This window comes from Prunus mume, linkage group LG1, assembly GCF_029339155.1.
Source record: "Prunus mume cultivar Tortuosa linkage group LG1, ASM2933915v1, whole genome shotgun sequence".
Classification (NCBI taxonomy): Eukaryota; Viridiplantae; Streptophyta; class Magnoliopsida; order Rosales; family Rosaceae; genus Prunus; species Prunus mume.
Window position 1 is genome coordinate 15737717 of NC_142698.1, and position 14276 is coordinate 15751992.

At 35.8% G+C, this 14276-nt stretch overlaps 2 protein-coding genes and 1 long non-coding RNA gene across 6 annotated transcripts; 2 read left to right on the plus strand and 1 right to left on the minus strand.

Annotated features, from left to right (window-relative positions):
• LOC148921139 (uncharacterized) lies at positions 1–3604 on the plus strand. 4 transcript variants are annotated; one of them, XR_016122385.1, is made up of 3 exons: positions 67–512; positions 628–2163; positions 3235–3604. It is a non-coding gene; the product is annotated as an uncharacterized LOC148921139 (long non-coding RNA). The 4 variants fall into 4 exon arrangements; XR_016122387.1 differs by having other exon boundaries at positions 67–501; XR_016122386.1 differs by having other exon boundaries at positions 67–496.
• Positions 3605–4368: 764 nt separating this feature from the next.
• LOC103342922 (Pentatricopeptide repeat (PPR) superfamily protein) lies at positions 4369–6373 on the minus strand. Its single transcript, XM_008246588.2, has one exon. It carries the CDS (start codon positions 6202–6204, stop codon positions 4732–4734), a length of 1473 nt encoding a protein of 490 aa, XP_008244810.1. The 5' UTR covers positions 6205–6373; the 3' UTR covers positions 4369–4731.
• A 6611-nt stretch (positions 6374–12984) lies between these two features.
• Positions 12985–14276, plus strand: LOC103342926 (protein LURP-one-related 10-like). Its single transcript, XM_008246592.3, has 3 exons — positions 12985–13283; positions 13524–13751; positions 13872–14276. The coding sequence occupies exons 1-3, from the start codon at positions 13023–13025 to the stop codon at positions 14046–14048; spliced, it is 666 nt and encodes a 221-aa protein (XP_008244814.2). The 5' UTR covers positions 12985–13022; the 3' UTR covers positions 14049–14276.

The following is a 14276-nucleotide window of genomic DNA, read 5'->3' on the forward strand; positions in this document are numbered from 1 at the left end:
TTAAGCCAAGGATTATTCTGTAGCTTAATCCCAGAAAAAAAGAAGAAAACTATTAATTATCTGTCCGTCTGTTTTAAGACTTGAGAAGCATCTAGCTTACTTAGCATAGGGAAGTGCACTTGGAAAGAGACTTGGGAGCAAACTTGATGGGAAGTTGAAGTGGGTCTAGTAAATTCGACAATAAGTGCAATCATGAAGTTTTTATACATTACTCTCGACCTACTTTGACAGCAAGAAAGAAATCAAAAGGGTCCTTCAGATTTTCATAGGCCATTCAGATTGAGCAGAGGATCCTGATCTTACCATCTTCATGTTCTGCATCTTGTATTGGTTCTATTGGATGCGAATTTGTCTCAGAATTTGAGACAGATACAAAAATTGATGTTGAAGACGAATAAGACACACGCATGTTCTGTGGCAAGCAGCAAGCTCCCAGGGAGATGGACTTGAAAATAAAACAACACTAGCTGTTGCAAATCACCTCGTGAAGACCATGGTAGGGTAGGAGGATGGTAACATTTCAAGTCCATTTCTCACTATCTATGCCTCTATCTAATTCCATAATATTCTTCCTGGATTTAAGCACTAATTAATTTTCAGTACTTCAACTAACTAATTAATTAGCAGATGAACAATTAATCAGAGAGCTCGTGTTGGAAGTTGGAGGAGTTGATTAAGACTATACAGGATTGGGACAGATGTGGACCTGTCTGTGGTAGTTGAATGAAAGGCAAGATGCATGTGATATGTATGCACTCACTGCAGCCTCTCTACGGCCAAGCTTGAAGCTTGAACTCAGCACAAGGGAGATAACACTGTTTTTTCTATTTCTATCCAATCACGTTATGTCATGTAGAATTGTTACCATGCATGACGGAACGTAATTGGTTGAAAATAGTGGAACAACGCTATCCCCGTGACATGCAACACATTGTGCAGCAACAACAACTACTGTTCATGGATCTGGTATGGTGTAATAACCTTATAAATGTGGCAGGCAGATTTGCTGTTATTAATGCAACCAGCCAATATATATCTACATGCATGATCTTCAAAATAATATAATAGTTTCTCTTCTAATTGGACATCCATTTCATTCAATTAAGACTGAAGTGAGCTAGTTGAGATACAGAAACACACTTTCTCACTGGGGCTTTTCTCTGATATATATTTATTTTAGCTAGTTGAGATACAGAAACACACTCCAAAATCTTTCTTTAATTAAACAAAAATAAATATTATGGAAGGTTTTATGGACAGTAGGGATCATCCCATTAAGAAATTTGTCACAGGGCAAAAAGGAAAAGTTTACAGTACCGGGTACTGCCAAGGAAATGCACTGGTGATAAATACAGTTCAGGTGGGTATCATCAGCATATAAATATAATTTAGACAAATTGTTAATGCCACACTAAAATTGTAGTATCTGATATTGGTTAAGTGATCATGATATATGGTGGGGGTGGTCCTCCTGTTGTTGCAAGTGTCACAAGTTGTTTGGACTCCAAACTCATCATCGGGCCCCCACCCAACTAAAACCTAGCTTGCAGCAGTACTGTTTTAAAATAAAAAATAAAAAATAAAAAAATCTTTATTTCTCCATGCCCACCTTTAACACAACTCACTTGCCTGTTTTGTTATAAATGAGTGGCTTAGCAGGACAAGGAAGTGCAGATGAGAGTCTCAAACTCACCGTTTTAAGATCCCTTTCTCACATTCTCCTCAGTACCACTGTTCTACTCTCTCTCTCTCTCTCTCTCTCTCTCTCTCTCTCTCTCTCTCTCTCTAGATTAAGCTTCTTGTGAGGAGAGTAGAGCTCTAGCTCCTACAGTCTTAGCTATGGCATATATGAAACTGAAGGTGTGTGTTGAGCAAGATGGAGAAGCAGGGCACGTGCATTTCTAACTCATGGGTATATACAGAGATATATTATTACTCTCAATATTTCACCTGCCCATCAGTCAAGTCTCTGAAAGCTTTTGTTTCTATATCTCATATCCAGTGATGAGTTAGTTATTCATGTGCCCCTCTTCCCCATCATGACCACTACACCTTATTTGTTACCTCTGGAAAAATATACCAAGAAGATTGCTTATAGATCAGAACCATGCAGACAATTGAATTCAGTTCAGATCAAAATGCTGGGAGTTTGCTCCAGCTCAGGTAGGTCATGATTCATAATTGTTTTCTGAGCATTAGTTTGAGTAGATAAATATAGCTGCAGCCTTGATATTTTCCTATTTTAATAAAATGGGATTTCATTCAACACATGGGGATAGAGAAATTAAAATACTATGGGTTCGTCAATTTTAGTTTTTAGTTTTCATTTTTTGTGCTAGAGTATATAGGAAAATGAGAGTGAAAATGGCAGTGAGGATGAGAGGGGAGAATGGGAAGGAAGAGTAACAAAAGAGAAGCAAAAACTTGAAAGTGAAAACAATTTCAAATAGATTTCAGTTTTTAGTTTTTGTTTTCACTTTTGTTACTCATTCCTCCTATCCTCCCCTCTTATCTTTCCTCTCAATTTCATCTTCGCTTCATTCTCACTTCCATTCTCCCTAAAAACTAAAATTGAAATAGTTATTAAACAGGCCTTAAGATGATTAATTGTTAAGGAGAAATATCAAGCAAAGTCAATGCGTTTTTGCAGAATTCATAGCTTTTGAAATAAAGCCACAATAGTTTTTCAACAAAATTCATGGCAGATAATCATTATCTTATGATCATAAGATCTGCAACTTTCTTTCTTTTTTGAAGGATTAGCAACTTGTTATATATTTGAGTTCTAACACTAAAGAATCTTAAATTTCAACCATGATGCAGTAATTAATCTCATTGTATTGTTTACTCTTTATTCTATAAGCATGATTTCTTTTTTTTTAATCTCCTTTTTCTATAAGTCGTTCAAAGTTGTATAGACAAAAGGGGAAACTGCTTTCTAAGTTTTCATCTGTCCCCCCAGTATGAGGAACATAGCTTTCCTATTGTGGAAATACATAATGCTTTTGAAAAGAAAGCAACCCTTCCAACGTCTCACTATAATTGCCATGAACATCATTTATATAACAATGATAGTTCACCAACATTAACTGTGTGATTACTAATACTTTTAAACCATCTCAGTTCTCACTAATCTAACTTCATCTTTTCCTCTTGTTTTCTGTAATATTTTTCTTCTTTTCTTATAAAATAGAAATAAAAATCTGGGAACCTTCATATTGTTCTTGTTGTCAGAAAACAAAGAGATGCTTCTGCAGATGCTGCATGGTTTTGTGACAAGAGTTATGGGTGAATGCTAAGGTCATTTACATTGAATTGGCAACTTGGTACCACCACCAAGGAGACATAAAATATCTCTCTTTTCCGTCCTTGCTGACACCTCGTTCTCATCCACGTCTGAAGGACAACGATAACCAACTCATGTACATCCTCAGCTCCTTAATCTGTTTCTTATCCGATTAATTATCCAATTGCGTAATTAACTTCTCTTTAATTAATCTTCCACCATAATCAAGAGCCTACTGTTCAGACAGAGCAGATGTAAACTTTTAACTTGCAAAAGCAACTTAATATAATTTATGGAAGATACTTTTGTAATTTTTTATGTCATGGATTATTGGTAACTCTTTCTTAATGAGCTTTTCAGCGAGCTTAATAGCTGATTTAACTTCAGATTTATTAGTTTATGAGAGTGCGAATGTAGAAAATTTTGCTATCCCTTGCAAAGAAGCAGCCCTTTTCACACGGACAAAACTTCAATGTTTTGAAAAGGATACAAACAGCGATCTTTGGATGCCTCAATGATTTCACAGAAAAAGTGTAAAGCCAGCAAATTCGTTTCTTTTTATCATTTGTTGGTTTTAACTTTTTCGGTAAATAGTGCTATTTTGCCCACACAAGATTAGGATAGAGAGAAGTGTGCAAATCAATAGAGCACTTTATTTCTTTTTCTCTCAACAGTTTTCAATATCTTGACTTCAGACCTCACATTGAGTTGAAAGCAAGTAGGAGGTTCGCTTCCATACGGGCAATTGTCGACAATGGTGGGGAACTCCTTATCTGTAACTTATTAGAGGCCACATAATAATCACCTACTAAAAATCACTTGGGCTTTAATAACAAGAAGTACCACTTTATGATAAATCAATACTCATATAACTGTGTGTTCTTAGTTTATGTTTTTTATAGTTGGTCTGTCTTAGAAACGTGCAACACAGAGCATGCTGTCCAGCAGTTCAAGCTCTGGATCAAAAAATACAAATTGGAACACAATTTACTGGATAGCTAATTCTGAAGAGCTTAAGACCACATGCTCATTTCAACTGTATTGAACGCAACAGGCAATGAAATTGTTGTCTTTTGGTGAAATTTTCATCAACTAATATGTTCAAGTGAAGCTATCGAATTTGAAGCAGTGGTTCTGGTAAAGAAAATGCCCACAAGAAGGGATCACGAGCATCAGCATAGCAAGACAGAAGATACTAGGTTGGTACATACAATTTACTGCCAAACATAATAGGAAGAACAAATGGACAAATGGTACAGTATGCTGAGTCAGAATAAATTGCCTCTCTTCAACAAAAGACCAGACGAAAACGAATCTGATGCACATGGATGCAGCAATTTCTGCTTCAGCTTTGCATTGTGGTAGGTAAAGTCAATCAACTGTAGCTGTTGATTCTGTACATCACAATGTAACAAATGCTACATGCAAGTCAATGCTTCAGCAGCTTAACTTGGGTTCACCAAATCAGTCCAGGTAGTCTCAGCAAAACCAGGTTCAGATCCTGAGCTAAGAAGTAGTGCTTCCCAAGCCTTTGCTCCAGGCGCAACATTCTTGTCAACCATTTTCTTCAGCAAGTCCATTGCTTTACAAACCGAACCCTTTCGGCACAACCCATAAATTACCTCATCAAAGCTGGAACAAAAACGACAGAGAAACTTATCTAACATTTCGTCCATAAAGATGCAAGCTTCATCAATGTCTCCTTGGCCAAACAGACCATCCAGCATAATCCTATGTGTCTGCAAGTTAACCCCAATACCTTTTAATGTCATCTCACTCACAAGCTCTCTGGCCCTACTAAGTTCACCATTATTGCATAAACCCTTCAATAAAATGTTATAAGTAATCAAATTAGGCTTGCACCCCAACTCTTCCATGGAAGAAATCATCTTTAATCCATCTTTCACCTTATTTTGCTTACACAATCCATTTACATACACATTGTAAGTATAAACATCAGGAACCAAACCCAACAGAAGCAATTCATCAAACAGCTCATCGGCGTTCTCGTAATCCCCTTCTGCAATGACACCATGTAAGACCATGGTATAGCAAACAATGTCAGGCTTAATTCCCTCCACTTTCATCTTAACCAAAACATTCAAAGCATCCAAACCCCTCCCCTGTTTCACCATATACCTAATCACATTTGAATAGTCCATCATACCAGGACAAAACCCAAGTTTCTTCATTTCTTCTACAAAACCCAGCACCTCAAAACCAGATGAATCTTTTTGTTCACAGAGTGATGACAATATCAAAGAGCACATCTTTGCATTCAAACCATACCCATAACTGATCATACAATTCATGATCTCAATAGCATATCCAACCTTCCCAATTGCACACAGAGAATTGACTAAAATCTGAAAACTCGATTCTTCGAGCCGAATGCTCATAATATGGCTCCTCAGCAAAATCTCAGGCACCATTTTAAGACCTTCCCTAGACCCACAAAGCACATACAGCAAGGAGTTGAGCGAGTGAGCAGAAGGGACGCACCTGAACTTTGGAATCCTGTAAAAAAGATCAATGGCGCCCTGGGTTCTCTTAGATTGGCCATAAAAACTAATGAGATGGGCGAAAATGTATTCGGGTGTGTTGAATTTCTCGACGAATTCAAGGCGGTCAAGAACTGAAGCGATGTCATTGAATTGGGAGGTTTTGGTCAGGGTTTTGATGACAAAGTTGTACGCTTCAGGGTTTGGTTCACAGTTATAGCTGTTGAAGGAGTAAATGAGTGTGGAGAGAAGATGTTGGGGTTGGTTTTGAGGCGGTGATGATTTTTTGAGGCTTTGAAAGGCCTGGTTTTGATTGAAGGTTTGGTGCCATTTGGTGTTGTGGGGAGAGACTGGCCATTTCCTGTGTTTTCTCAGGAAAAATTTGCTGCTGGGTTTTAGAGCAGAGGCTCTCACCATTTTTGAAAAATTCGAAATTCAGATTATTGCGGATCATCTACTTGTTTCAACTCAAGGTCTCATGGGGCTCTTCCCATTTCTGCAATTTCTTAACTCCTTCAGCTTGGAAGCGAAAGAAAATGGTGGGAGCAGGAGTAACGACAATAAAAGCCATGTCAAACAAATCTCTCGTTCTGCTCCAAAATAAAAATAAAAAAAATCTCCCGTTTATCTCGTACATCATTTTTTTGTTGGATGGAAAGACCCACGGCCCAGTTTACGTTTGGGTTAGGGTTCTACGGCAAATGAGCTCGGCCCATGAAACTTTTTTCTAAAATGTATCACAAAAATTAAGGAGCTTCTACAATGAGGAGTTAAAGTGAGGAGGTTATTTGAGGAGATCGATCCGACCATCAAAACATTTAAAATGTTTAAGTCCCATGATTTCTTTACATTTGTTGATGGTGAGATTTGACCTCCTCAAATAACCTCTTTACTTTAAGCCCTCATTATAGCCTTTCCACAAAAATTATGACGTCTTCACCATGCCCCCACACATCCCACCCATCCTCCGACTTAAGCCCTCTCCCATCAATTCCACCCTTTCACTAAGAGTCTGGGCCTCACTTTGGGCTTCTGTTTCAGCAGAGTTTAGGGAGATTAGTTTTTTGCTCATCCATCTAGATTGGAAAGCCGTAGCTTTGTAGTGTAAAGTTTTCCCTTTCTTTTTGTGTGGTGCCTTAATCATAAGAACTTGGATCGTGTGGTCAAGGGCTGTCCATGTAATGTCTATCACAATTTGGTTATATTCGGTTTCATGATTGGAAACATATATGGAAGGCTTGATTTATCATAGAGGGGCCACTCTGGCTTCTTTTCTGTACACCAATAGTGGTTGTGGTCAATGTTAGAATTTTGAGTCAAAATATAATACAATGATCTATCTCATGTTAACGATGCTCTTCATGTGTGTTCCTTGCATAAAATCTCTAAATTAGGCATCAAAGTTTAGCTTTTGCTTTGTACTCAGTCTTTTAATCTATGCACTGAATTTTTATTATTTAATAGAACGTGGCTGCTGCTGGGGAAAGAGAGTTGGAAAGACTGAAGGCTGAACTGAGGGCCAGCAATGCTCTCGAACTGCAGGTTTAGCACCCATATGTCTTATCATATGCCTTACCATATAACTCAAGTTTGTAGCTTGAGACTTATCTATCAGCATGTCAGCAAACTTTGGTATTGCAAAGGAGAGAGGTATTTTCTTGGCATTAGCATATATTTTTCTATGCGTACAAGTTTATTACACTCCACCTAAATTCCAACTGAGATGTGCAGTATTAAGTTATCTTCTCTCTTTTCTGTAGCTAGAGATGCTGACAAGGATTGAAGGCAGGCTTAGCACGTTGAATTTGAATTGAAGGTACGCTACTGTTTTAAGTTCACAAGGCAAATCCATGGGCTTTTATCTAATGTTTTTTTATTTCTTTTTTATTTCTGTGAGCAGGATCTCGCAATTTGAACATTCAAAAATTAAAGAAAACTCACTTCACGCATGTAGGGGTTCAAACCCCTTCCCTATTTTAAGGTCTGCAGCCACTTAACCATCATGCCAATTATCACTTTGTGATAATAAGCTATGAAATATGTATTTATAATACATGCGAGCTGTTTCTCAAAATAGAAATTAACATAATTACTTATCATCAGTTACTTAATTACTTAATATAATTTATTTCTTTTCTATTTAATCCATTTAATGTTATTGATTATTTTATTATTCTTTATAAGTATTTACATTACTAAATTCCTCTTCAAATTGTTGCTTAATTACTTAAATTTCTATAATTATTTTCTTTGTTTACTATTAATTCTTCATTTGATAAATTTATTTATGTTCTTAGTTAATTTTCAATCTTCACTATTATTTTTTATACAAATTTATAAATAAACCCAATCCTAGACATGTATTTATAAAAAAACCCTAGCACTATTTAAACATAGAAACACACCCAAAATCAACCCCAAAGTCAACTTTTTGGGTGTGTTTATAAATGAGTTTTGAGTGTGTGTAATGATGGGTTTTGGGTGTGTTTATATGTTTAAATAGTGCTTGGGGTTTTTTATAATTTCAACTCCCATTTTGGATGTTTTAGTGAAACTCCCTTTTTTTTTAAGTATGATAAAGTGCCTAATTTTCATGAAAAGTCAAGTTGGTTTAATTATTTTTCAATTTTTGATAAATAATAAATATAAGAACGTGTACCATGTCCAATGAATAATGTGAAATAAGGTTACACATGTATCTTACCATGCAATTTATAAAGCATAAAATATTGTACTAAAAAATGATAAATAAATTACTATGAGGTGTTTAATTCTCTTCATTAATTACTCCATATTTTCTAAGTCACAGAGTTTGTCAGCTCGCAATATAATCAACTTAAATAACTCAAACCTACTATGCAATGCATTTCCTTCCAATTTTTTGTGTCAAAATATTAGATGATTGACTAAATAAACGATCTTCTAAAGTTTCATTAAAAATTTCATGTATTTATCACAATTTCCGTGTTTTTATCCAATTTTTATCGATATCGATATTTTCCCGATATTTCCATCAATACTTCCTTGTTTTTGAACCATCGATATTTCCGAAACTATTGATATTTAAGACCTTGGACACATCACACAAAAAACCCAAATAGCTCACAATTTATATATATATATAAAAAAACCATAACTAGAATTACAAAATCAAGAAATTCTGTGAAAAAATATTAAAATAATAGATTATACATGAGTAAAGATTGCTCTAGGAAGGCCATTCGTCTTCCAAGAAAAATAGATGCAGCCAACTATGCTCACTATTTGTTGTTTTGGTTAAGATGTTTTTTCATACTTGAGAGATTGGGTTTATGATATGAAAGTAGTATCATAATTGCATGATGAAATTTTAGGCATTAGCAAGAACTGAATTTCATATGGGAAGAGGAGAGACTGTGAGGTTGGAAAAGAGAGCGTGCTGGGATGTTGAAAAAAATTGATGAAGGAAGAAGACTACGTTAACTCAAGTTAGTTCAAATGGGATTTTTTTTTCTTCTAAAATAAAAATTGTGAGCTATTTGGGTTTTGTGTGTGATGTGTTAACATTACCCTTTGTTTGGATGAGGGAAAATAACTCAAAATTTAGCTAAAAGTTAGGAATTTAAGAGGAGAATTTGACAATTCCCTTGTTTGGCAACTTAAGCACATAATTTATTAAATGACGCATGGAAAAAATCGTGGAAATTGGGGCATCAAATTCCCGAGTTTAATTTCCACCAAAATAGACGTCATTTCATAATTTCCATAATGCCATTTATAAAATTATGTCATTTACAAAATTTGACATACATAAATCCAAACACTAAAATCTTCAAACTTGAAATGATGGAAATCTAAATTCCGTTATTTTAGAATTTTATGTAATTTTCAATTCCTTCATCCAAATGGAGGGAGAGTCCCTTAGATGAAATTTTAATGAAGTGGCGCACATAGAAAAAAAGTAAAGCAGACCATGATTGAGAAAATCCAAGCATAGGATCCGGAACCTAATGAGGTGACGCTCATAGAAGAAAAGTAAAGCAGACAATGGCAGAGAAAATCCAAGCAGAGGATCCAGATCCTATATATTTATGTACGGAGCTTCTCCATTACAGAGTCCAGCAATGCAAATTGGTTACGGAATTCTATTTTTGACTGTGGGATGATTTCAACGCTTCGGATTGGATATATACTCCTCTTCTTTTTTCTTTCTTCCTCTCCCAGAGTTCCTATTTGGATTGGACTCCTTAAACCATCTCCTTAGATAAAATGTAGGAAGAAGTGAGAAAACCCACCTCAAACCATGTTTCATATCCAACTCCTAAAATAGAAAGATCTCCAGGAGCTCCTAAATATGAGAAGAGAGAAATGACTCCTAGTGACTCCCTATAATTAAATTATGCTTTACTTTAATGCTATTTTAAGTGTTCATTTATTTAATGCTTACCTTTTTATATATATATGAAGAGGGAGGATTTATGCTAAACTAAAAAAAGGAATAAATCATTTATGATTTCCTAAACTAGGGAGCATGGTTGGAGTTGGAATTTTCAAGGAGCTCCTAAAATAGCTTTCTAGTAGCTAAATTTTAACTAAAATATAAGGAGCATGATTGTTGATGCTCTAATACAACATAAATTTCAAGCTGAATTGTTGAGATGGTTATAAGCTTTTTTCACCCTAACTCATGAACTAACCCGTAATTCTATATTTTAATGCCCTAATCAATTCTTGAAGCGAGTAACGATAACAATGGTTGCACATGAAGATAACCTCAATTTTAGATTTTTTTCTTCATCAATTAATATATAAATTCTAATCAGGTGAAATTAAGTTATAAATAAACTGATCTTAGTTTCAAATTTAAAAGCTCACCTAATTTGGTCCTTGTCTGGCCTATTATCATCTTCGAACCACCCATCCTCTGGATCAACGTCCTCTGTATTATAAAATGTGTTAATATATTTAGTCAGATATATACCTTCCATTGCCAATGAGCTTAGGGGTCTACGAATGAGCAGGTGTAATCTTCTGGATAGAGATTTGTTGTTTGATCATAATTGGGTGCGATATAAATCAAAAGATAATGACATTCTTGGGAGGTTTGAGGTCAAGTTGAAGATTTGGAAAGAAGATGACACCAACACATATATATTTGTTTGTAGACCCCTAAGCTCATTGGCATTCTAAGGTATATATCTGATTGAATGTATTGAGACATTTTATAATACAAAGGACATTGATCCAGAGGATGGATGGTTTGAAGATGAAAATAGGCCCGAGAAAGATCTCATTAGGTGAGCTTTTAAATTTGAAACTTAGATAAGTTTATTTATACCTTAATTTCACTTAAAATAGAATTTATATATTAATTGACGAAGAAAAAAAAACCATCTAGAGCATTTCCTTATTGAGAAAGACGATAATATAATAAACCAACACGCCACATATTTGAAACTTAGAACAGTTTATTTATAGCGTAATTTAGAATATATTGACACATTGTACATGTGTTTCATCAGCTAGTTCATTGGCATTAGATGAATGTAGGTTTAATCAGTTAGTTCATTGGCATTAGATGAATGTAGGTTTCATCAGTTAGTTCATGCGAGGCCCCTGCATAGTTGGGAGTGAATTACTTAGGGGCCGTTCGTTTAAGTTTTCAACGCCCGTTTTCATTTTCTGAGAACAAAAACAAACCAAGAATTCGTTCGGTGGACTAAAACAGAAAACACTGAGAATGTTTTCATAAAATGAGAACAACATCATGTGTATTTCGGAAAAACAGAAAAAATGTGTTTTCATTCTCACAGGAAACAAACGCCTAAAACATAAACAGAAACATACAACCCCATCATTCTACCCAACAAAACAGAAACGAAACGAAAATCAAACCAAAACATAAACGAAAATCAAATTCACCACAGCCACGACTGTCAGACAATCATCACCGCAACCGCCACTAACTCTGCCACTGCCACCAAACCTCACAGACCCAGTCCCCACATCACCACCATCTATCAAACCCAACCGACACCAATACCAACACCACCACCAACACATCTCGCCACCTAGTAAAAGAGCAATCGACCCTAGCACCTCCACCGCCCATACCCAATCAAAGCATCACCATCGCCATCACCACCCAATTAGAGAGAGAGAGAGAGAGAGAGAGAGAGAGAGAGAGAGAGAGAGGTGGGTTGATGGGATTCATGCCATGGAAGGAAGGAGTGGGTGCGACGGCATGAAGAGATAGTAAAAAAGAGGAACGACTGGGCAGGGAGAATAAAAAGAAAGTAGAGGAAGAAAGAAAGGAACGGCCTGGGAAGGGAGAAGAAAAGAGAAAGAAAGAAAAGGAAAAAAGAAGAAAAGAGGAAAAGAGGAAGAAAAAATAAAGAGATAAAAATAAATTTAACTTTTAAAAAACAATATAATTTTTTATTTGTCAAATTATACATTTTTTAAAATATTTTTTAGAACATAAATTCGCAAAAATACACTTGAAAAATAACTCACATATTATTATTATTATTATTATCAAATTGTACTACCAGACACGTTTTCATTGTTTTTGTTTTCTAAAGATGTTTTTTATTAATCTACCAAACGCATTTTCATTTCCTGAAAATGCAAATTTGTTTTCTTGTTTTCATTCTCTGAAAATATTCTCAGAAAACATCCTCCGAAAACGTTACCAGACGGACCCTTAAATGGCCTCAATTTTCCAAAGCGATAGCACCGTCCGTAGCACGTGAGTGTGGCAAGGGAAGCAGACACATTTTGGGCCCAAATGTTCATATAATGGGACCTTCCGAGCTTCATCATGTAACTAATGTATGGATTACATACACACGAGGTGCTCTGTTTCCGGAATCATATGCTACAAGAATATTGATTAATTAATAGAAGCCAAGTCAAACATTAGGGTCGTACATCATGGAACGACATGTAATTCTTAATGTTTTTGTTTGATGAAAAGACCCATGGCCTAAACTATGGGTTGCAGCTCCACGGCAAATTAACGAAGCCGTCACTTAAGACCCCTTTAGATTTAGAATGCTGCTTAAAAGTCTACGTATCGGTTGGACTTGCTTTGTTGTAGTCGAAAACACGTCTTCGCTTGGACCCAAAGTGAACTGATTATTCCCCATAAAAGCATATGCGCTCTCACCATTCACCATTCACCAAACACTATTGTCTTTCTTTCCCAAACCTAAATCAAAAGACAGGTGCTCATCGGCGACATATTTCATACCATGACACAACCAGAAGCTAGCGCACCATCATTAGCATACGCTAATACAGGAACGGCAGCATATGCTCATCCCGCCGTTGCGGTTGTCAGCCCTCAATTCTGCAGCCCCTACCCCGTGGATATTGCAATTGTTAGAAAACTTCTAACCATAACCCATGGCAAATTTGTAGTCACTGATGTCAATGGCAACATCATTTTGAAAGTCAAAGGAGATCATTTACTTGACGCGGCTGGTAATCCCATTATCACACTAAGACAGAAGGTAAAACCTTGTTAATCACCATAACACCATGGTATCTATTTATGTAGCTTTTGCACTTTAAGCCAGCTGCTTGTTTGTGGACATTAGAGTTTATAGAGTAAGATTGCTTCATCAATAGTCCAAATTCGTAGTTTGACAACAATATAAGTTGTCGCAATGTCAAGTAAGATAATATTTATCCTAGTTTATACTACGTATTTCTATTGTAGTTAACTGACTTATTCGTATCTTTTTGTGTAGTTGATGACTGCACATGAGAGATGGCAAGTTTTTAGGGGGGAAAGCACAAAATCCAGGGATCTGATTTTTAGTACTAAGAGATCTTCAATGGTCCAATTTCACATCAAATTAGATGTTTTTTTAGCACATAACACAACAGAGAAGGTACCTGACTTCAAGGTCAAAGGAAGTTGGTCTGAAAAATCCTGCGTCATATATGCTGGGGACGACTCCACCATTGTTGCCCAAGTAAGATTACTTTAATTAAGTTTATGAATCATGATCAACTACATTAACATTTATTACCTCTAGCATTTTTACTGCGTACTGACTGATTGGGATGTAATATGCTGTGGGAAAACATTGCAGATGCATAAGAAACGCACAGTTAAAAGTGAGTTGCTTGGAAAGGACCATTTCATGGTGACAGTGTATCCTGGGATTGATTATGCATTCATCGTCGCGCTTATTGTGATTCTTGATGAGATTATCACTGCTCGTATTTCCTACTGTTCCAACGTAATACGTCAAGGATTAGGACCATGAGTTGATCAGTTTAGATCCACTTCCTACTTTAATTAGAAAAGGACGCATATTTGTCCCTTTGGCCTAATTTATTCATTCATACTCATGATAGGGCATTGTAAACATGTTGGATTTTTTATTATTTAAAGAAGTTTTGTTACAACAATAAAAATAATATTGTTTTTGTTGAACGTTGTGTATAATATAATTACTACCATCTACGTATCAATACGAAGATGTTTTAAGAAT

Bases quoted from the DNA above. Each gene is read 5' to 3' on its own strand.
- LOC103342922 (XM_008246588.2), bottom strand. From the start codon at position 6,204: ATGGTGAGAGCCTCTGCTCTAAAACCCAGCAGCAAATTTTTCCTGAGA.
- LOC103342926 (XM_008246592.3), top strand. From the start codon at position 13,023: ATGACACAACCAGAAGCTAGCGCACCATCATTAGCATACGCTAATACA. The intron at 13,284-13,523 runs GTAAAACCTTGT...CTTTTTGTGTAG, and splicing joins TTATCACACTAAGACAGAAG to TTGATGACTGCACATGAGAG. The intron at 13,752-13,871 runs GTAAGATTACTT...AAAACATTGCAG, and splicing joins ACTCCACCATTGTTGCCCAA to ATGCATAAGAAACGCACAGT.